Here is a 23,509-nt window from a genome sequence, read left to right as displayed (position 1 = left end):
TAAACGTTTGGACAAGACACGTCAAAGGTCCAACGTCGTGGCGCGCGTCCAAACGCAGGGGGAGACGAGGACGACTCGCGGTCGCCTGAAGGTTGAGGGGATGCATGACAATAAACAGGACGACCCCACGGCCGGGGGTGCCGACCGACTTTCATCACCGGGAGTGAGTACAGGTGAAGCTTTGCAGATCTCCAGAAACGACGGCCTGAACTAGGCCAGGGCAGATCACTGGCGATCGGTAGCCTTTTGATCCATCCATGTGTCACAAGTCATGACAAGGTCAGGCAGACAGGTCGATCTTTTTGATACAAACAAGACGGTACCCTCTAGCTACCATGTCCTTAAATGCTCCGTGAGAAAGCTTCTGAATCACCAAAGACTACCGTGAGCAGTTTTGAACGGAAAATGATGATTGATTCACTGACTGACAGACATAGATACGTTCACTTCTAGTTGTGAAAGAAAAGGTTTAGAAAGCTCTACACGCAACACGGTCTGGTGCACTAAGCTGTGAAAATCAGGAGTTCGTACTCCTGGTACAGGGGGTTTATGTAACTCTTTCATGTCAGTGAAGTCACTTCGGACATTCTTTATTCATTTGAGAGGACAAATTTGATGAACAGCGAAGTAAATATCCGGAAACTTTTTTTCATGTTAGCAGGTTAGTGCACATTTCCCCCTGGGGAACGCAAACGCTGGCTGAAAGTGGAAGGTAGGCCAATAAGTACTAGTAGCCTGCCAATGTGAAGTGCCCTGTTTCTGTCGCTAGATGGCTCTTATTATCACAGCACTGAGTATGATTCAAGTCATAGATTGACATAGCACACCTATTGTACAATTACAATTGTGAAATCTGGAACAATTGCCTTACTCCACTGTTGTGTCGCAAAGGGATCTGATTTTGGCATTTCATGTAATACGTTGTATTTTAAGGTACATGTATTTTGTTGCATGTCTCCTGGTGATATCTAAGAACCTGTTAGGGCATTCTGTCCTGGCGAAGAACAGGTTGGTTGGTGGTCAGGGGAAAGATCTGAATGTATGACAGGGGCTTAACAATACTACAGCTATTGTCACCGTGTTCGTTTGTTTCCTTTCGTGACAACTTTAAGTACCATCACAGAGGACAGGTCAGTGCTAGTATATTAGCCGTGGGAGCAACGGGCACTCCAGGATCAGTTTTCCAACATGTGGCAATGTTGACTTCATTCCCAGTACTGGTAGTAGTGAGACACTGACGTTTTGACATTGAGGTGTATTTAGCTTCTAGTCTTTAAAAATTATCGTGGTTTATAGTAACCTGGACCGTACGCGATTTCAAAAAACGTTTCAATCTATATACCAGATAAAAGGATAGGCATAGGAGTTCATAACTGCTGTCAACAGTAAGCAAGCAAGCAGTCATCACTCGACTTGATAAGACCCACCTTCAAGTCAAGTGGATAAACAAGGTGGATCTGTTTGGTGTCTTCAAGGAAAACCGTGAGCAGCTTGACCTTGGCGTCGTCTTGGGACTTCTTTCCTTACGAGGACGAGTGGATGGACATATAAACAGAGAAGGTCACTGATAATCAAACATATGCAGAACTTCATCTCCTATTTCATCTGTGACGTTGGACATTTACAGTACATGGCATCATTCCTGTTCGACCTTGAACACTTGATGAACGCCCTTTGATCTTATGAAGTGGGATTGTGTATTTTGACGTGGTCATGACGCATTTGTAAAAGTTACGACTTCAGTTTAACAGTTTTGTTGGCAGGTAACTACCATCATTAATGTATGTTTGTGTAAAGCAATACGGTATGTTGGTGTCACAGATCGTGTGATAAAGGGGCAACAGGATTGCTGTAGATTTCTTGATTGTGAGTCCGTCTGATCTTGGCAGGCGCCCAGACAGCCTTGTCCCATAGCAGCACAGAGTGCGTGTTTTTAAAGTGTGATCACCTTGGCCCACAAACCGGGAAGTGCCAGTCCAATGACAGGCAACCGAACATGCATCACATCATTGACGAAGGTCACACCGGAAATAGTCACTTATGCAACGAGAGCTTTCGCGCGGAATCACGACCTGTCAGCGAGGCAGGGCATATAAAAATAGCAGAGCCGGAGCCGGGAGTCAGTTGGAACAAGCACGGACCGACGAGAGCATCCCAGAGGCTTATAAACAATCAACCACGTTGATGCTAGCATTCTGCATCCGGAACCATCAGAACAACACGTTGGGCGCTCCTGAACCAGGAGAGCATTTTCCAAGCAGTTTGAAGAAACAGGGTAAGGTGTGTAGTCGACATTTGATAAATACTAGTATTTGCCTTACAGGCTATCACAACGATGTAGAAAAAGGTCCCGTGTTCAAACGTCTGCTTCGTGCGTAGAGTTCTGGAAACTAGAGTTGCCGCCTTGCCGGTGCCCTCATGGATACTAGTAGTTGACGAGGCAACATGCTGCTTGAGACTTTTATGGCCGTTGCTTTACGAAGCAGGTCAGTATCTGAGCCTGGTAGCGGTGCCAAGGAAAACTCTATATCAGAAGCCACTGCCTATCAGTTTCCCATGTCGGGGAAAGAGCCAACAAACAAGTTAAGAGACCAACCAAAAGCAGGTGGTGCCCAGCATTTTTGCCAAGAAGGACGACAAACGTTAAGTAGTAGGGAGAACGCTTCATTCAGATCATCATCCAGATTTGCAAAAGAGAAGCCAGTGTACACGAAATACAGAGGATCTTGTACCCGAAACTCCGTAGTGCGTGGACAATTATATACCGTTAACAGTCTCCTCCTCAGTGTGAGAAAGTGCACGTGTATGACCTTGCACTGTGCGATGGGATGCACGTTGTCAATGCCACGTGACGTTTGAGTTTCCTTACACTTGTTCAATCAGTATTAATGCAGGGAGCTCAACATTCCAGACACACGGTCAATTGGCGTTTCAAATGTTTCATATTATTAGACAAAGTGATAACAACAGGATGGCTTTGGATAGACAGTACCTATGTGAATGATGCTTTCGCTCAAACATTGTTTTTTTGTTTGTTTTTTGTTTTACTCAAAAGAAATACATGTAGGGTGATTATACACATGTAATAACATCTCCATACTTATTTCCTACCGGCACTTGAGCTCGAGCTAGAGAGTGCAGCCAACGTCAAGTTCCAATGGTCTCGTGTAACGCTGTTTCTCTTTGTTTCCCCAGAACCGTCATGTTGCTCTGGGCCACCTTAAGCCTGTTCGGCTTGGTCGTCGCCGCGAAGAAGAACATCACGTCTGACATCGACTGGGACGGACAGGGATGGGTGGGGACAGACAGGTGGTCTCTTACGGCACCCTCCCCAACCAGAGGTCCCTTCGGCAGGGGTCTGGTTAGCAACACCGTCGGGAGCGACGCGCGGATGGACGTGGACACGATGCCGAGCCAAGGCAGTGAACATGGTGGCAGGGTACGCAGACAGTCGCCGTACAGATCATTTGGGGACCGCGTGAACTACCTGACGAGCGCGGAGAAACTCGCCCTGTTGCAGAAACACAACGAACTGAGGGGAAGGGTGCAACCCTACGCCTCCAACATGGAAGAGATGGTGAGTCACTTGTGATTTTGATATTTGTCATGCGCATGCTTTTTTGACAAATTGTGGCGTAGTCCTTGGTTGTTTCGGAAGATGAAATGGTCGACAAAACGCCTACTTCTCACCGGTTTGTTAAACCCAGTGGGCGACCAGAACGCACCCGTTTGTCACGTTGCTGTTGCTCCAAACGTGACATAGTTTGTGGCATGCAAGTTTGGCTCTTAGCCTGCGATTTTTCCCCTAGAGTAAGGCAGGATAAAGGCGATGTCCATTACGAAAGTCGCTGTACAAACATGAACGGACATCAGGAGAAATAGCACCCTTAACCAAATCAGATGTTTCGACACGCGGTAGTGAGGTGCGGCGTCCATATGGGAGGAAGGGCGGAAGGGAGAGACAATGACGGTAACGCCAGTGACACCTCAACCGCTACCGGTAGTGGACTCATCGCATGTTTATTTATTTAGATCCTAGAGGCAAATCGTTAAGTCCGTCAGAATATCCTGATTCATTCCAGAGAAAAACTAATTCTAAAGTACGAGACATAATGAGAATTAAGCTGTTCTCCAACTCAAGAAAGTTGACTCACCGGAATTTTCGACCGAATCATTCGGTCTTCTTCAGCTTTATGACCTGAGTGCTGTGGACACGTGACTTTTACCCACGTGTGACGTCAGCACTGGGTCAAAGTTCGTCGGAAGTCGGTACCGCCCCTGTCCCGGTTGAGCGAAGGTTGGTATGCCCTGATGTAAATGGCTTCCTTCACTCCTTTCGTAAAGTAATCATGTTCCGTGTCCAGGATGTTCACCTCTTCCAGTGAGACAGTGTGGCCCGGTGATTCAATGTGACTTGGTTGTGATACCTCTGCAGATGTAGAGCTGGGACGCCTATGTTCCAGAAACCTGGTTTTTAATGAACGTTCAGTTTCACCTATGTAAGAGTCCTCTGTTAACGTTAGTCGAACCCTGGCACTTTATGTGATAGATGACCTCACAGTTTTCTTCCCTACCAACGTTAACTCAGATGAACTTTCATACTAATTCTAAAGTAGTTTTTCAGATCCAATTCATTTCAAAAGGACCATTGCGCTACCTTCACATTTAAGGTTCACCTGATGCCGTGTGGCCTGGGTCAGGTAATTTCGCTAAGTTGAGAAAAAAACAAGGTTTTGTGCCAAAGATCACAAAACTGATCCTTAGTCCAGATTTGTACGCCTTCGTGTTTGTCCAAGGAAAGTTCCGGCCATCATGTTCACTGCCAAACCACTTGGCATGCAGGGAATTTAGGAGAAACTTTAATGGATAAAACACCTTCAGCATTGATTACGTAAGAGTTATCCCATAGCGTAGCTTTTGGATAGCACATTGACATCGTTATTGGTCCTTTACAATCTAGCTCACGTGTTTCGACAATATATCAATATAGTTGCCAAGAAAGTTCGCCAAGAGGCCTGACTTTATGGCCCCGTACTATTTTCAAACGAAAAGTGTGACACGAAAACTGTTTTGAGTTAGCGAGCAAAATGATCCCCAAATGGTTCCCAAAGGAACGCTTTTATCCCCGGCCGCCGTCTTGTATCTACCTGTCAGTGCTTTCATCTGTTTAACGTCTGAAGTAACAGAGTTGTTTGTGAGAAAGGTGCCTGCTCCTTGCTCCGTCTTGTGAAGTCTGATCTGTTGATTCGGACCACACATGATCCTTTTTCAGCGTAGCGTCGCCTTTTGAAACCAATTTCTTCCAACCATCATTTATCGTATTATCGGAACACGACTTGGCTTTGTAGAAGAAAAGCCAATTCCATTCTAAGATGTAAAGATCCGGCTTCACACAGCATGAAATTAGCTCACCCCGACGAGTCTACGAGCCCTAAAGGATATTTTAGTCAGCAGTGCAGTCTGTATCCCCTCTCGTCTCCCCGATTTTTCAAGATATAGGCCTATGCTCGCAGAACACCAGGCCGCGTTCAGTGTGATGGAAAACAAAAATACGCTTGGTACTTGTGTCCGGAGAATCGCCACAGATTCACTTTAGAAGATGACGAAAGCAGAGCTGTGTTTTGATGTGCCAGCTGTGATCTCGTGCCGGCAGTGGATAAGACCTTGATCCTGTCGTTGTGTTAACAGCCGCGTGATGATGACATGCCCCAGCCCGTATCAAATCTGACACTGCACTGGCAATGTGAAGTGAGGGAGCCGTTAGAGGGAATTGTAGTGATCCCTTAATACACAATTCTAATGGACAATACTATTAATTAGTCTTTTATCGAAACTTAAAACCCATCTTTATCTTGTACAGCATATATGAAAACATGCTGTTTTGATACAACAGTCGTTAGTCTGTTTCGTATACAACACGAAGCGTTCATGACCATTGCGGCAATACGAAATACATAAAAGTGTCGCCCCCTCCCCTCTTACATCTTGGCGCACACGTGTGAGGATATAGAAACGACAGGCTTTAATCACTTGACCCGATAAAACGTTAAATCTCAGACGATATAGGTGTCTTACAACCGTGTAGATGTCCTTTTTTGCCCTTCAAGAAAAAGGGTTCACAACTTGAGGTGACATACCTAGTTTGAACACTAACCCTACCGTTGAGAACACCCCAGCTGCAAGAACTGCACATCGGTGACCCGATGTCAGATCCCCCATCAGTACCGAAAGGCACGGCGGCTTTAGCTCCATTAGGGACCACCAGGTTTGGTTTACTGAGTCGTTAGGATGAGCTGAACCAGCCATCCCTGGGAGGAACCCTCGTAATTGATGTGATTGGATTGAGACAAAAACTGTACTATAGAGCACAGGTTCCCGGAAACCACCGGCCGTGTGCGGCGTGGCGGGAGCTGGGCTCCTGTGTACATGACTTAACCTGCGATGACAACTGGAAAACATGTGCGGAGGGGTAACAAGTCAACTGCTACCGAAGTTCTTGTACAGCTGACATATGATGATGTGTCACACGTTGGAGCAGACAGCCAAAACAAACAGGTTAAAACTTGACGTGCATTGGACGAAAGATAGCTCCATACATTGTTTATGTTGACATTCATACCAGTGTATAGCATAATAAAGTTTGCACTGAGGAGTGTCTGATAGGTATACGGCGTGTTTTCATAGACACTGGAGGGTATGAATTATGTTCGATTTTTGACCTAGTGCAATTTGATTGTAGCCTCTACCAGGCTTCGGGAGGCGGCCGGAAAGAGTAGAATTTGGCCAAATAGAGAGATAGGGAGTTAGTCCGCTAGAGAGTCTAGCGGACCAACTCCCCTGCCATGTTATCTCCAATACCTTACTGACATGACGTTGATGTTCTGACCATGCACATTTCTGACATGACGTTGATGTTGTGACCGTACTACACCCGCAGGTTTGGGACGAGAAGCTGGCCATCAGTTCTCAGCAGTGGGCAGACCAGTGTATCTGGGAGCACGGACCGAGCTGGCTCCTGCCGCTGATCGGACAGAACCTGGCGGTCCACACGCGACTGGACAAACCGCTGGTCGAGCTGGTGCAGATGTGGTACGACGAGCATCACGACTTCACATACCCGAGCTACTGCAGAGGACCCATGTGCACCCATTACACACAGGTCTGTATTCTTCACCTAACACGCCCCTGATTAACATGGCTGGATGGTTTATGGTAGACCAAGGGCAGCATCGACGTTCTTGACGTTTGTTCTCCGATGCACATTTCTCCATCATTAATTTGTTCCAATATTGACTAACTTTGTCCGTAAAAATCTTTAAGATCAGAAACAAGAAACAGAAACGCATGGGATATGAAAGTACCGTACATACGCAAAATTTGAATAATGATAATGAAACACAGCTTGCCACGCGACATGTGATAGAATAATCTCTCGTATTTGTTTGTTTCACATCCAACCTTATCCAAGCGTGATTCAGCACATATATTACGTCACAATACTAACACTACATTATACCGGGTCTGCAGGTTGTCTGGTGTACTGACATCCCTGCTGACAGAGCAGCCTCTCACTCCACTGCACCCCTTCCCTTGTAACTCCTGTTCACCGGCACTGTGCGCCGCTTTGTTTCAGATGGCTTGGGCCACCACCACCAGGATGGGCTGCGCCATTACTCTTTGTGACACCATCGATGTTTGGGGTGACAGGTGGCCGCGAACTCTCTACCTCGCCTGCAACTACACGCCTAAGTATGAACCGGCATTTCTACACATTTTACCCTAACTCTTTTCTCCCTCCTAGGTGGCTTGACGAGCTGATGGCAGGTGGGGACGATATACTCTCTCTCCTCTCACTTGACTGGTTAGAGTTACCCTAATATCAGAGCCAGAATATCACAATGATGGAAACATTGGCCGACACTCTCCATTGCTACCGATGTAAAAGGCCCGCTATACACCTCTATCTTACCAAAATCGCTGTTTTCACTTACGACTGAACCTTCAACCTATTTGGGCCACACATCACGCAAAACATGTGGATTTCCACCCTATTATCTCGTCAGTTTTAGGTGACTCTGGCCATTCGAGCGAAACGAGTTGCAAAGTGCATGTGCCTGCGAACCGGCTTCGCGCCTCCCAACTTCTATAGGTCAACTGTCGGACAACTGACTCAATCCTCCTCAACTCTATCACTGACGAAAAACTCTCCCTCTCAGTTAATATAGCAACCTTATTCCCCCCTTTCTCTCATCTGTCTAACTGTTTTCCTCCCCAGATGGTCTGGGCTACTACTACCAAAGTGGGGTGCGCTATCCGGCTGTGTGAGACCATGCAGGTCTGGGGCGAAGAATGGCCCAAAACCCTTTACCTGGTCTGTGACTACTCATCAAAGTAAGCATGGGGACGGTGACTGTAAACTAGAGCTTCACTCCCTAGCCGCATACTCCCTCCCTCCTAGACGCGTTCACGATTTGAAGCAGCTAACTTCACGATCCACTTACATGTGTGTAGAATGGTACTCGTCTTGTAGGTCCATCCCATATTTGTGACAGACACACACAGCGCGCGCATGCGCACGCACACACACGCACACGCATGCACACACAAACTAACCCATCATCTGGAACATCCCTAACATCATGCTTAAACTTTCTAAGTGTAAAACCAGCTTGTTATATTGTTTACGATACCACATTCTGACATCCTTTCATGCTGATAGGCCTGTGTGTGTGAGTGAAAAGTGATAAGTACATGGGGCAGACATGGAGTTGACAGTTATTAACGTTATTAACCTAATTGTCGGGGTGTATGAAAGGTGATGACGTGAAAACTAGTTCGGTGCAGAAGATATGTGCGAGTGACTGCAGTGCGTGAAGGCACCCCAGCACACCGGGTCTGCTCACGGGCAGACGTACCGCAGTCAAATCCTCGCGGTGACGACTGCAAGTTGATTCACTAACCGTCACAGTTGTTGAACTAAGCTTTGGCACTCTACCTGCACAGAATTGGTGTTTGTATGTCGGAAAGTGACGAGTGCAAAGGTTACGAAAGGATGTATATTGAAGCCAGATGTACATGTCAGTATTAATTCCAATGGAAGGTTTGCAGGCACATGTGTGACATTGGTGTTGTGAAGTTTGTCCAAGTTTTTCTTTGACTTCTATCCATCTGTCAACGCTGGCGAAATGAACGAGATAGAGACATTCTTGGATTAGATAAGACAACAAAATATTTGCTACCTTGTTAGCGCTTACAAACAGGCACTGGCAAATCTTTAATCGTTCATTTTCATTGTCGTCATCATCGTTCATCATGTTCAAACATGAAGAGTGTGGTGAGATTCCTATGCTAATGAGCATTCTGCAGTAACTGTAAATTTTATTGCACAACACCGTTACAAGGTACAATATGTGGTATTCTCCGCTACATAACAACAACCATACTATGAGACGTATCTACTTTATAAAGGACTATGTAGTGTGGCATAAGAATGTACCTTTACAATTATTACGTAATTGGAAAAGCTCGAGTTAAGGCATGCGATGGTGTGGGCTATTCATCACCTGGTGCATACATGTAGTATCTCATCATACACGTTATACAGAAGTATCGCAAAGATTGGTGTCATGTTATCCAAGACTGGTGTTATACCACTGTGGAATTTAAATCAGGCATTGATAGCCATGGATACATGCCAAGTCCCTACCAGATATCCAGAGAACTACAGTAGACCTGTTACAGTAATCTGTTTGTCGCCAGACAAGATGGAGACATTAGATGATTGTGTATCTCTTCCCAGTATGTCCATGCAACCTCCTTGATTTCAACACCCATTTGATTTGCAACGATGTTCAGTAAATTAAAGTGATGTTACCGCCTCCATTAATGACATGTGAAATCATTTGCAGAGGAAACTGGATTGGGTACGCCCCCTACAAGCGAGGACGGCCCTGCAGCCAGTGCCCACCAAAGTACGGCGGGCGCTGTGCCAACAATCTATGCACAAGTAAGTTGTGTGGCATACATTCGCGTTGCGTTATATCACACCAATGTTATAACGTCATAATAAGGATCATGATACCGCATTCTCTTAGCTCAACTGCTATCCAGATAAGCAATCAATTGCCGAAAATTCTGCGACATAAAAAAAGGTTAAATAGAGGAATTCCAGTAATCACTTTACTTTTTCCTGCGTTTCCAAGAGCGACCTTGTGTGACTCTGACTACCTTTTCTGACATCCTTTCCTCCACACCGCTGTTCTTTGACAATGTGTAGTCAGATACTCCTGTGTTACCAGTCAGTGTATGTATTAGTTGATCCGTCGTCTGTTGTATGGATAGAACCCCAGTAGTTTGCTACTCAGTTTGTAGTGTATTAACTTGTGTAGTACGCCCCTCACGCCACCCTTCCCGTTCCTCTCCCTGGCCCGCCACTTTCACGCAAAGTGCAAGGCACTCTGGAGGACTATGGGATCGTGATGGACCCTGAGGATGAAGAAGAGTTCAACACAATCGAGACATACAATGGCGACAAGAGACTCGATCCCAATGACAGGCGGCAAGAAACTCAAATAACGACAACTACTCCTGTGCCAACCACCACAACAACAACCACTACAACTCCAGAACCTACAACTACAACAACTACGACAACACCTGAACCAACGACCACAACAACAACTACGACAACTCCAGAGCCAACAACAGTCCCCGAACCAACTACGACTATCGCTCCCCTGACAACAGCTAAACCTACAACAGCGCAGCCAACCGAGGCAGCTGTGAACGACAGAAGGGTGGGTCAGGTGTCTGAAGGCGGTTCAGAAGAGGAGGGAGATGGTAATGTTTACTCAAAGGCGCTTTGATTCCATCTACCCATCCATTGACTGGCGCACCCTGCTAGCTTCTTCCTCATCGCATTTCTTCATTCACTAAATACATGTGAAACGCACAAAACTAAGCGAGCAAATATCACCATTTGTAATTTTGTTGCCTCTCATGTAACCCCAACAACTTCGGAGTCTAACCTTATCAGTGACCACGTCTCACATATAAAACTGCTTTCTTAAACTTGCTGCAAGAGCAACGTAATACGTTTTTGCGCGAGCGCCTAACAGCATTTGACTTGTAACTGTAGTGTGCAGTCATCCTCATCATCAAAGTTAATTTGCGACAATGAAAATGTCTTCTTGTAGAATTCGCTGGCGAAAAGGTAGGTTTGCTTTGTCATCGTCTATAAGTTAAAACGCAGAGCTTTTAATTGATCATTTTCAGCGTGGTTAAAATATGGATGTTCACAGTAAATGTTTCATACGGCGCTGCGTGGGGACGTTATGTCACCCTTAAGAGTTTCGTATCGATAATATGCAACATGGCGGGGCATCATTCCTGAGTCTGTTTGTTCGTCTGCTTGTCTGTGGTGTGCTTGTACTGCCCCTGTAGACTCGTTGCATGTAAGCGTTACAGCTATACGGACGACAACGTGACTACAGTAACTGTTACAGTTCGATGAGCTGGTCACTGGCATGCAGTAACCGGTGCTAATTCACATTTACGCGCCAATTTGTTAGCGTACAGATTCTCGTTGAATAGGAAAATATGAATATAAGTGAACAAATCATGTGTCTTGCAAGTAACCTGGTAAAAGAGACAGAAACTCCCCTCATTCATGGCAAACGTAGGTCAGTCTGTCCGCCTCCAGCGTTCTCACCGCATCACGTTTTCATCTGATTGCATAGAAAACTTAAATGTGGGAATCCTCTAACCACTCGACACAATAACGCCGCAATTGTTGTAAAGGGGAATTTTATCTAACTTCCGCACGCTCGCCTAAAGGATGATGATATGAATAACGTCACTCAGAATATCTGTTTGGGTGACTTTAAGAGGTACCTAACTAAAGAAAACCCTTTTCCTTCACGTAACGTTAATATTCTTCAGGATCTTAGGCTTCTTGGATAAACAAGAACGATTGGTTTAAATTGCGCCGAACAATGATAACACATCTGGATGATTGAAATGACATGTCATGTTTCAAGTTACATGGAACGTTTTTCCCAAAGTGCCGTGTTGTTGTCCCAGGATTCCATTTTGATTCACACCCCTATTCTCCACAGACTCAGTTTATGGCCAGAGTCAGGGGTCTGATCCTAGGAGTCGGAACCTGAACCGCGACAGGGACAGGAACAGGGACAGTAACAGGAACAGTAACAGGAACAGGGATAACCAGGTGGCAGAGACGTCATACCGAAGAAGCAATTACGTCACTCCCCGCACAAAGCTCTCCACCGAGCCGGAGACGATGGAGGTATCCAGCGATGAATACTTAGGTTTGTGCGATTCTCTGTTTGCTAGTAGAGAGCTGTCCTTTAAATTAAGACACACCGTAGCCTTGCGCGTACCAAGGGGCAAATGATATAGGAATAAAGCTTAGTTAGAATGTGCGCGTCAAAGATGTCGAGAATTCACTAATAGAAACGAAGGTAGTGAACATTTGACGAGACAATGTCTTCAGCTGGATTTCATGTCCTTCACATACAGTTTTATGGAAAATATCTTTAATCTTATGACAAACTTTTTTTTACTAAGTTAAGGGCCAAATGCCAAACCATTGTGGCCTGGTATAGCGCCTGTTCTGTACTGTAAAGACCAAAGAATTCACCTCTGTAACACAATTTAAGCGCATATGTATTATCCATTTCTTTTTCAGTGCGGAAGGCAACTTGTAGGACTAAAATGTCGGAATGCAGGGACGAGCCGTGCATCAGGTAAGTCTTCACGTTTGTGGTTGATGAGAGGAGGGTTCTTTTCTAACGAAAAGTTGCTGGCTTAATTTCGTCAAACCAGTTGTAATGCCATCCCACTCACAGTTAAAACGGAGTCTCATGTATATCAACTGTCCTTTTATTCCGGCAGATTCCGCTGCCCTGCCAACTGTGGTTACATTGGTGACGAGGTGATCGGGACACTGTGGTATGACGCGGTAGGTGGCAGAAATTGTCACGTCAAAGTTTAAAATTTGTGTTCCATAACTTTATGGTAAGGCCATGTTGATTTGATTATACGGATGACATCCAATAGGAACCCCAAAACTGATGCGAGCGTGCTAATAAAAAAATGTTTGGCAAAAAAGTTGCCTTCATTATGGGATCTAGGTGGTCATGAAGGTTGGACAAATGACTAAACACACAGAATAATATTTCATTGGCATGGTGAATAATAGGCTCTTCATTTTCATTCCTTCAAATTTTCTTCTTCATGTTCTTGTCCTTTCCCAGAGAACCAGCATCTGCCAGGCCGGCGTGCACTACGGAGCTGTCACCAACTCGGGAGGACTGGTGGACGTCAGTAGTAAGGACCAGATCCCCTTCTTCACAGGCTCCTACCGGTCGGGAATTACATCCATCGGGTACGTCGTCTGAACGCCACAGGGTGTCTCTTTACTTAACCTCCAAGCAGATCTGTTGGTAGCCAATGTAGTATCTATGGCTAATACACTGACCGGTTGGATACTGTCTTTCCTATTGCACACCGTTCTTGCCGGATACCGTCTTCCCTACCGGAAAGACCCGCTTGATGACTAGTCTTTACTACACAGTGTAATCTAAAATGTATAATGTCTTCTCGACAGTTCATTTTGTCCAATTGTTGTTTTCCTAGCAATGTAACTAAACATTGTTTTAACTGTATTGTTGTCGGTTCCACAACATCCTAATATGGACCTACCGCCCCGTGTCCTCTCAGGACTTTGACGCCGGCAAGAGCATTCATGATCAGCAGAGTTGGAGGTATGACACGCTTTTACTTTTACAGCTGCTGATTCTGTCTTCACCGCATTTATTTCTTTAAGTTCCCCTGGTTCTTTTTCATGACATGTAGACTTGTCCCATGAAACATCATTCATAGCTTGTTCAGCTAGACATTCTATTTTTATGGTGAATACTAAATTCGTCGAAAACCTCTACTTCCTCAAGTCATGCAGGCGGACTGTCGGACAACGGTTGACCAGTACTGCCCATACCGGGGAAGACCGATTCACTGCCCCAGGTTCTACTGCCCGCCATCCTGTGCCTCCTATCAGTACGCACGTGTGTATGGTACAGGCACGTACACTGATGTAAGTGAAATTGTCATTTTCAAAGCTGACTAAAATCTGACTCATATTTTCAGTAGTTTCGTTTTGATTTCAAATGAATTGGACTAAATGTTTGGCATATCTTTGTTTCAATCCATAGTACAGTACTATTTTCAAGTAAGTCAAGTCAATTTTCATTCCTTTGACTCAATTCTAGAATTCTAGTATCTGTCGAGCTGCAATACACGCTGGGGTGTTGCAAGACTACGAGGCTGGGTATGTTGATATCTGGGCAAGGAAGGGTAGGACGTCCTACCACGGAAGCAATCAGAATGGTGTCATATCAGAAAGGTACGTACCAGTTTTCTATAAGTCTCAATAACTTTCTCAGTGTCTTTCTCCACCCAAATTAAATGGATACATAGAAAATACAGATAATTCCCTTCAATTTATATAATGAACACGAGACAAAACTGCTGAGCTCAGAAAAACATAGTATCTATTAATTGAAATTTATCTGTGTATCATAACATTTACCATCATGGTGTTATTTAAAAGCAATTAGCCTTCATGCAGGATTTTGCAAAGAAAGAAATTACTAAGTAATTGCAGGGAAACTGCATGGTATGTCAGTGCATGTGATTATACATGTTAGTCCTTTTGTTTGCATCTCTTTATCTGTAATGTTGTTGCATTAGAATCTTTCATGGAGATGCCTTCTGTCTTTTCCCCCCAGCTATGGCTACGAAACAGGGAGTGCGTTCCAGGTTTTCAAAGTGGAATGAGCATCCAGTTTGTATATACTCATGCATGTGTATTATATTCATATGTTTCGGCTGGTACCATCATAACTACATCGGGTCCCATTACAGTGTTTACTTAAACAAAGACTTTAAAAAGCACAACATTGAAGGGAAAACAGGGATACATGCATCAATGACTTCCAAATACATTTTTGTATTTGCATTAAGGATTCAGGTGCCTGAAAAATTGCACCAGAGTAAAGAGATCTGGGCAATGGTCTTGAGGATTTCTAATCTGTGTATGAAACACTCTACAATCATACCTCTATCTCGAGAATGTGACCAGAGGTAGGATAAAGCCCCTTATTAGCAAGTGTTGACTGGTAAAGAGTAATGTGTAAGTGTAAGTATAATTATAAGGAACAGAAATCATATCCGTAAAAGAATTGTAACTTGTTCAGATACTCTATAATGCAAATTTAAGGGTCTTGAAGGCTATTTTCTAGAGATTGAATAGCTTGGAATGGTTATATAGTGGTGCATGTTTGCCCTTTCAGTTGTAACATTTCCCATGAGATTCAAATGTCATTGGTCAATGTGTGGAATGGTGTTGACTTGAGCTTTTTTTCAACTGTATAAAGCTGGTACAGTAGCATGTAGAAAGTGCAACTAGCAGTGTTCAAACAATATATCATAAAACAATGTAACATGTTCATTCTTTGATATATTTACCACCATTTGAGTTTACATTGGTTAAAAACTGCAGCAGCATTACTTATATGAGGAACATATTGTTTACAAATTCAATGACTCAAACATATGTAGTTACATATCCCATATTTATAGAAGTATACTTTTTTAACATCTCATGATTTTCAAATGATATTTGTATTAAATATTTTCTCACCAATATCGTAACTGTGAATTATATGTAAGTAATTGATCTAAAGATATTCCTTACTGTGACCCATTACCTACTGTTAAGGATGTAGTTGAATCAAATATTCATATCTGTCTATAATCACCAGCCCTTTTAGTCTAATGTTACCTCTAATCATCATGTAAAACTTTTGCAAAGCATTATGTGATAAAACAATTTTGTTTGAAGTGGAATACAATAAAATGCCTGTTCTATAAAATTATCATATCACCTGGTAACAGATGCTAATCATGATGTTTGCATGTAGTATAATGTGACAGGCTTGAAGAATCTGACTCTAGAACTACCTGAGTCGATTTAAATGCACATCATAGATTTTGGTCTGCTCCAACACTTTAGTTCTTACAGACTTTCAAATATAGACATTATGTGTTGTCTAAAGCCCTGGTCACAACCCGCCGTATGTGCTTTTTGTCGGTACGTTTTGGGAGGCTATGTCTGCTATGTTTTTCCTGACAACATGGGGAAGGAGTGGCGTCTATGCACGTCACTTGCACGGTTGCGCAAGGTGTAAGAGTGTGGTCTGCACGCCACATCTGGCCGTGAGCGGTGGCGTGCATCATTCGTTGCGCAAGTGGTAAGTGAGTTGTACGTGCTTACAACGTATGATCTCTGTGCGATTGCAACTTTACCATAAGGAGGCTGTACTCACATGTGCTTCTTCCGTACGGTACGTACGGGGCACGCCCGTTGCTCGTACTCGCACGCACGGGTGGTGAATCTGCAGACCGCATGCAGAAAAAGTTTAACATGCACTTGGAGTTCTACGGCGTGTCTGTGTGCTCCCAAATCTGTAGGATCCTGTAGGATTCCGTACGGAGGCGGTACTCACCACGCACGGATGCCCTATGTTTGCCCACATTTTTGCACGTAGACAGCACGCAGAAGCACGTACGGCGGGTTGTGACCAGGCCTTAACTGAGTACATATCATTAAATAGAGTCAGTAACCATAGATCAGCTGTAAATTACAATTACATGAATAGAAACAAGTCTTAACATAATTTCCCGTAGAATGTAGAGTAGAGATCGGGCAACTTGCCAGGGCCGTCCCACTGGCACTTACTGCAGAGCTTCTGGAGACTTCTTGGCCATCATGTCTATGAAGCTCTGCAGGTGTAGCTCAGCATAGGGAACGATGTACTGTAGAGCCTCCTCCACCCACTTGGTCACTACATGTGGCTGGATCTCTCTCAATTCACGGCCAGTCTGCATGGCCAACATCTACAATGGGGAACATTTATATCAATTTTTTCACCGGCTGTGTTACAAGTCAGATCTGCCAACATAGGGATAAATGACAATGACAATGAATAGATAAATGAAATTAGAACGGGATTATTCAGTTTTAGCCAATTCATACATAAAAAAAACATAATGCCAGTCTATTGCAAGAAAAGAGATAATTTTTAAAAATCCACAGAAATAGGGTCTTAAAGGCAAGATTACCTCATACACAGCTCATTCTTGTGAATATAAATTTCCCTCTGCAATGAAAGCATTTTTAAACAAAACAGAAAAATGTGCTCCCCCCCCCCAATCACTAAGAAACAAGATTACCTGATACATGGCAACCCTCTCCAGATAGTACATGTAGTCAAAAGCTAGTGCAACTGACTGTCCCACAGTCAGCACACCATGGTTGCCCATCATCAGGGCGGTCATCTTTCCCAGCTTGGAGGCCAGGCGTGGTCCCTCCTCTCCAGACGTAGCGAACCCGTCGTACTCTGTGTCGTACGCGATGTTGTTGAAGAAACGCACAGACTCCTGCTGGATCATACGCAGGGTACAATCCTCCAGCACTCCTGGAAATACATTGCATAGTTCATCGGTATTTGATACGATTGAGGTGTACACGTATTTTGAGATTTTCATAATACGTTCAGATATATCAAAGGTGCAACCAAATATGCAAATCTTTCAGAACATTTTAATTTCGGTACATCATAGGATTCAATAAAAGAAATTAAATGTCGCATATCAATTCAGAAATATGGCTATACAAACTTGATTTTATGGATTAAATCAACAGGCTCATTCGTCATTCATCCCTTACCCAGAGCTGTTGCATAAGGAGCGTGGGTGTGCATGACAGATTTGACGTCATCTCTGGCGTCGTAGACAGCCATGTGAATCTCAGCAGCACTTGTCTCTGCTCTGCCTTTGCCTTCCACAACCTCTCCCTTCTCATTCAGGCCAAGGAGGCAGCTGGCTGTCACCTGGAGAGACAAATTACCTATAAGTAGCAGTTTAAGACCCCCATCCCCACCCCACATCTGGGCAAATTGTTTTATGAGCCTTAGATGCCCAGAAGGACAAGATTCAGAAATCTTTTGCTGTTCCTTCTTTCAGTGGGTCATAGTGAATATCATTAGACATTGATTATGCAACTTGGGGGATCATCTGCATAATGAAATGCTATAACTTTATTGTGTGAAAGGTTTATCAGCACCAAGGACAGAACCTGGAGAAGTGAAGAGGATGACTGTTCCTGGGACAAATCTGATTTGGTTGGAGATCATTTATCGAAATAGTAATGCAGATGCAGAACTTTCTGTGCATTTAATGAGGAATGTCTATAAGGCCTAAACAGGTTAATCTTTAATGGATGACATTGTACATGACAGTGTACATTGAAAAATTATGAAACCCTAAAAAAAAAAGATTCATTCTCCCCCAGCAATGGTCAACATGACAAAAAATACCCATCTTGCTTGCTTCTTTTTGTACTTTCACATTAGGTTTGCAGTTCTTCAAAGCATGTCATCTATAAAATTCACTTGCTTTGGCCTAATACCGTAAAGTTACTGGCAAAGGAATGACTGGCATGATTTTGTTGCCCTCAAGGATAGATAGCATACTAGTAGCTGGTGAATCAGACCCTCAATGACCCACTGCCCTGTAACGCGTTACGCTGTGGGGCCAAACCATCCCCAAAGCCAGCCTGCTGAGAATGGTCACCCGAGCTATATATAAACAAGGCATAGCATATCATCCGATGGAAAACAGCTCAATTTCAAACAACAATGCAGGCTGACCTGGCTCCAGTGTGTTCCATGTGGCACCAGTAGCATGACGGTCCCCTCCCCACTGGCAGCTGGACACAGAGCTGTCAGGTGGTTACACACGCCCATGTGCAGGTTGTAGTACTCCATGGCTCGGTAGGAGGTCGCCAGGTCAATTCTGGTTTGCAGGTTCTGCTTCTGAGCATTTCTCAAGATGTCCCCACTACAGATGAAATTACAAATGCCCGGGCAGCAGAAAATTATTGTTTGTAAACATGCCTGTCTATCGACTCTATGCGCACTAGAATTAATGCAGAAACACGTTTTGATTTTTCGCCAAAAAGCGTCCTTGTAATACTTTCATGGACGTCTACATAGTCCTCAGCCAGAACAGCGTTCTGAAGATCAACACCTGCTCAGTCCAAGGACATTGATTGTATAAAATGTCCTTGCTCAACCTCGCTCTAATTATTAAACGTTACGTATTACTAACTGGGGAACCGCACTTTATGGATACGCAACTCCCCCTCATGAAAATGGTAACGTTACTTACTAGTATAATACCTTATCTTATATTAGCATGTAAAACCAAGTCCCCGTAAACACGTCGTAAAGTTCTAAGGTAAGGTAAGAAAACGTTAAGGTAAACACAAATTACTCTGTTTGTTGTGCTGTAGACGTGCTGCTCTGGCTCCGACTCCCCACCCTGGTGATGAGAGGTCGGCAGCGGGTTAGCAAACCAACACTCCTGGTCAGCATAGTCGGGAAAAGTCGCCACAGACACACGAGCACACACAAAATTTGTACACCACGGTACGCAGTCCAATTTTACACTGAATAGCCGCAGGCGAGGCCTGACCTTGCATGGTTTTGTGAACTTTGTCCTTGGCCTGACGCAGCTCCCTGACGTCTTCATTAAATATTTATAAATTGCCGAGCGGTGCCAGCAGGTTTCCCCACATTGTCGGTTACCAAAAGTAACCTATTGTATATATAGTATGACAACAACCAAATTGCGAACATTTAAGTGACAAGAACGTAGCAAAACTGCTAGAGCGTCGATCACATGATGGCCTAACAACTTGAAGACATTTGATACGGTTAGCCGATCCCATTGAAATTGTAATCTCCAAGCAGATCTTTTGGTGGGGGTAAGACAGTATCAAATTGGCCAGTCTGTAACCATTTCCCCACCATTGATACTGGGTAGGGAAATGGTTATAGCCTGGCCAATTTGACACTTGCCTGTCGCAAAAGTACCGAAGTAACGGGTTCCTTTCTCAGCACTCGGTATACAGAGGTGAGGCGGCTTCCGTCCTAGATCTCCAGTGCCGAAGTTACGTCAACACTTGGTGTCCAGTGTCGGCGGCTTCAGCACTGGAAACTCTAAATCGGTAAATCAAACCTTGTCTTTAGAAAGGGTACCGAGAGGCCGCCTTTGAACTCTAACACTTATATTTTATGAGATCGTACCGCCCGGGAAGCAAATTATAATCAGGAGGACAAGGTGATCGGCAGGACAATACTGCAAGGCTCAGATCCTCACATTTTTAGACATAGACTTGGCCTACGATAATGTACCGTAGCCGGGCGCGGCCGACGTAAGCACCAGAGGCCCAGTGCCGAAATGATTTGAGAACTTGGCTTCCAGCACCAAGAGTCACCGAGCACTGGAACGATCCAGTGAGGAATCCGTTACTTAGGGACTTCGGCACTTGCTATCCAGTGGTGAACGGCCTCCGAGCACTGGTAGCGAGTGCTGAGTGGAATTTAGGGACTGTACGATATTTACCGGGGGGGAGGGCTGGTGCAAAATGGTCCGGTAAAATTTTTTTTCCCATGGCCCTCCCCCCGGTCTCAAAATTTTTTTCAATGGCCCTCCCCCGGCTCAATTTTTTTCAATGGCCCTCCCCCACCCCAAAAAATTTTCGGTGGCCCTCCCCCCCATTTTTCCAGTCCATGTCTCTTTCTCCCTCCGTAAATTCCCGAATGAAGTACGCATCCCAAATTAAAGTACGCACCCCCGTTTGGGGCTGGTGGGAGACAAATATTCCCGTCTGAAACGTAAGGCCACACCAAGTAAATTTTATGGATGACGTCCGCGCGCGCATTGATTTTGGCCTGTTCCTAGAAAAAAAACAAGAAATTCCGCTTCCTGTAACTATGACCAAAGAGTCACGACAGTGCCGCAAATAGGTTTGTACGGACCAAAGCATCAAGCAACGAAATCATGACTTCAGGAATTCAGTTTGGTACATGCTGCCACATTTGAAGAAACTTGCTGACCGCTCCATCTATCTCCCCAAACTCACAGGACGACAACTGCTGTTCCACCTGACTTCTTGCTTGTTACACTGTGTCACCTCATTCAATTTGTGTCCTAACATTTGTCGTCTCTTAGTATATTTCTTATCTAGGCATCTTGTTTTTTAGGGCCCGTCTTGTTTTTTTTTCGCCCTCTCGCATTAGATTTAGGGTCTCCAAAGGACGTCATCCATAAAATTTACTTGGTGTGGCCTAAAATGGAAAAACTCGAATTTAAGTACGCACCCCTTCTACGCACGGCCGGTACCACAGTGAACATGTAGTATGTATGTCTTAAAGACAGTTCGTCGTTCCAAACAAATTCAAAATTGTTAAAAACTAGATTTATGCCGTGTACTACGTGATGGTATTGTAACATAGCGGGAAACGTTTCAAGTTCGGCTTGTTTTTCACCGCTGGCCGCAGCAGACTTGTAAGACGTCACCACCGCATCGAAAGGTAAGGCAAGTGCGGCGAAACGCACAGATTTGGATCCAGCTTTGGAGTGTTGGTGATCAAGCAAGCAACGGTCAATAAAGATTCGTGAAAAAAAGACAATATTTCAATATTGATTTTATCGGTAACGGGGGGTAGTTGAATGTTGATGCACAAGTACGTAGCTTTAATGTTTTTAATACGAAATGCGCCGAACACTTCGCCCGCGCGATCGACCCATGGAGAGCAACAATCATACAGGCGGAGAACTGGGCGGAGTATTTGGGTGTAGAGGTGCTACCGAATTTAAAATTTGACACCGAAACCAATTAACACAACAACAAAAGACTACTGGGATCAATGGGACTTCCGATTCCGAACAGGAGAAAGTGACAAGTTTTACTGCGTTTCAAGTAATCTCTCGTTATGTGATAGATGTTTTTATCACAAAATCTAAGGAATAAGTTACACGTATTAATTTGTACTCCGTAAAACTTATAAGTTCCTTCTCGGGGTCCATGTTCTGGAAAGCTGTCCTCAGTGCTGTGCATGCCACGGCCCTCTCTGTGTTCTTCAGCTGTAGGTGTACTTTGCCTGTCGGCGCGCCAAACACCCCACCCACTGGCCGGGCGGTAAGATTTCATCAAAGACTACATTTTAAGTTAACTCCGCCCCTATCATTGTAGCTTGCCGAACAGTCGAGTAGGAGTACATCTAGCTGGAATTTTCACGTCGTACTGGCTGGTGTAGCCCGCTACAAAGTAATTTCCTGTGGCATTTATCAAGATTTAAAAATATTTGTGATACGAAGTGAAACATGGTTAGCAATTTCTGAACCTTTGAAACGACATGGGCATAATCTTTGTTGAAGATTCTGAGTTGAACTCAAGCCGGAAGTGTATTGGAAATGATGACCATCAGTTGAGGCACAACTGTTATGTTATCACATGTTACGTTACGACGATCAAGAACGTTCACGGCTTGCGGACCATTTCAAATATTACCACTCATAAACCCCACAATTGTATGTGTACTTACGGGAGGTTATATTTTTGCCGGGGTTCCACTGAGATCGGCGCCGGCTAGCAGGGGAACGATCCTGTCGGCATGACAAAGCGCGGGCGTCATTGCTAGTGACCAACATTTTCTTACCGTGGGTGACGATAGTCACAGGAAATATGTTCATTTATTGAAGTTTAACTTTATTTCCACTCGTCAATATTCTTATCTAAACATGCTATAGACGATCGATGTTCCAAGCTCCCCGTTCCGCTATATTCCTGGGTCGTCCACGGATTTGTCGGCGGAAAACGAGTGCCGAGTCAAGATTCAGCTCTGGAATTCCAGTCCTGATGGTGTTTCAGCACTGGAACAAAGCCGTTTCTGCACTAGAATTCCAGTGCGGGGCTTTCTTCCACACAGGGCCCCGAGTGTCGACGCCACTTTCCCCGTGAGTTCCGCACTGGGCGGCCAGTGAGGAACCCGTTACTTCGGTACCCTTGCGACACTGTCTTACCCCCACCAAAAGATCTGCTTGGAGATTATGAAATTTGGGAATGAGTTGGTAAAGTCTGCGCCAACACGTAGCATGCGGCATAGCCCCCTGCAGTGTGCACATCACAGCGTCCGGTGGGTGTTACGTCATTCTTGAGAAGGCCTCTTTAACACCATTTTCCTAGAGGAGGTCTTGTGACACCTGGTAAAACTTAGGGTTTGGCGTCATATTTCTGAAGCAATAAACCTTTCAAGAGATAATGAATCACGAGAGACAGTCATAACCTGAAAACCTTGTCTGGACAAAGTAGATCGATAGATAGGAATATAATGCTTACGAAGGACCCTTGCCGAATAATAATACGCCAGTAATCTCGGCAACAACACGTTTATTTTAGCGTCCTCTGTTGTGCCAATTGTACTCAACTAACCCTTTCCGAGTACATTTTGTGTAACGACTGGTACATTGTATTTTTGAACATACGCCCCACTGAACCATTGTTCTTATTTTTTAT

General features: G+C 44.5%; 2 protein-coding genes across 10 annotated transcripts in view; one reads left to right on the top strand and one right to left on the bottom strand.

The window, feature by feature from the left end:
* LOC109473712 (cysteine-rich secretory protein LCCL domain-containing 2-like) overlaps positions 1–15,951 on the top strand; it is a 39,129-nt gene extending 23,178 nt beyond the window's left edge. For 3 of the 9 annotated variants that reach the window (XM_019773693.1, XM_019773696.1, XM_019773697.1), the window contains 11 exons: positions 8,276–8,391; positions 9,909–10,006; positions 10,447–10,839; positions 12,117–12,329; positions 12,710–12,767; positions 12,916–12,982; positions 13,278–13,408; positions 13,744–13,787; positions 13,974–14,116; positions 14,292–14,425; positions 14,811–15,951. In XM_019773693.1, coding sequence (XP_019629252.1) covers positions 8,276–8,391; positions 9,909–10,006; positions 10,447–10,839; positions 12,117–12,329; positions 12,710–12,767; positions 12,916–12,982; positions 13,278–13,408; positions 13,744–13,787; positions 13,974–14,116; positions 14,292–14,425; positions 14,811–14,859 — 1,446 coding nt within the window. In that variant the 3' untranslated portion in view covers positions 14,860–15,951. Of the gene's footprint in view, positions 1–2,140; positions 2,281–3,195; positions 3,578–6,937; positions 7,160–7,633; positions 7,750–8,275; positions 8,392–9,908; positions 10,007–10,446; positions 10,840–12,116; positions 12,330–12,709; positions 12,768–12,915; positions 12,983–13,277; positions 13,409–13,743; positions 13,788–13,973; positions 14,117–14,291; positions 14,426–14,810 lie in introns of those variants that run through there. The other 6 variants (XM_019773692.1, XM_019773689.1, XM_019773695.1 and 3 more) reach the window with 6 other exon arrangements.
* Positions 15,952–16,581: 630 nt separating this feature from the next.
* Positions 16,582–19,628, bottom strand: LOC109473714 (putative aldolase class 2 protein CC_1201). The gene is made up of 5 exons (XM_019773701.1): positions 19,420–19,628; positions 18,795–18,984; positions 17,813–17,975; positions 17,317–17,561; positions 16,582–16,980 (listed from the first exon to the last, which is right to left on the bottom strand). The coding sequence occupies exons 1-5, from the start codon at positions 19,518–19,520 to the stop codon at positions 16,819–16,821; spliced, it is 861 nt and encodes a 286-aa protein (XP_019629260.1). The 5' UTR covers positions 19,521–19,628; the 3' UTR covers positions 16,582–16,818.
* Positions 19,629–23,509: the final 3,881 nt, after the last annotated feature.

Source organism: Branchiostoma belcheri, unplaced genomic scaffold (genome assembly GCF_001625305.1).
Source record: "Branchiostoma belcheri isolate BF01 breed outbred unplaced genomic scaffold, Haploidv18h27 scaffold3, whole genome shotgun sequence".
In the NCBI taxonomy this organism is placed as follows: domain Eukaryota; kingdom Metazoa; phylum Chordata; class Leptocardii; order Amphioxiformes; family Branchiostomatidae; genus Branchiostoma; species Branchiostoma belcheri.
The sequence above is the reverse complement of the archived record's forward strand: the minus strand, read 5'-3'. Positions and strand labels throughout refer to the sequence as shown.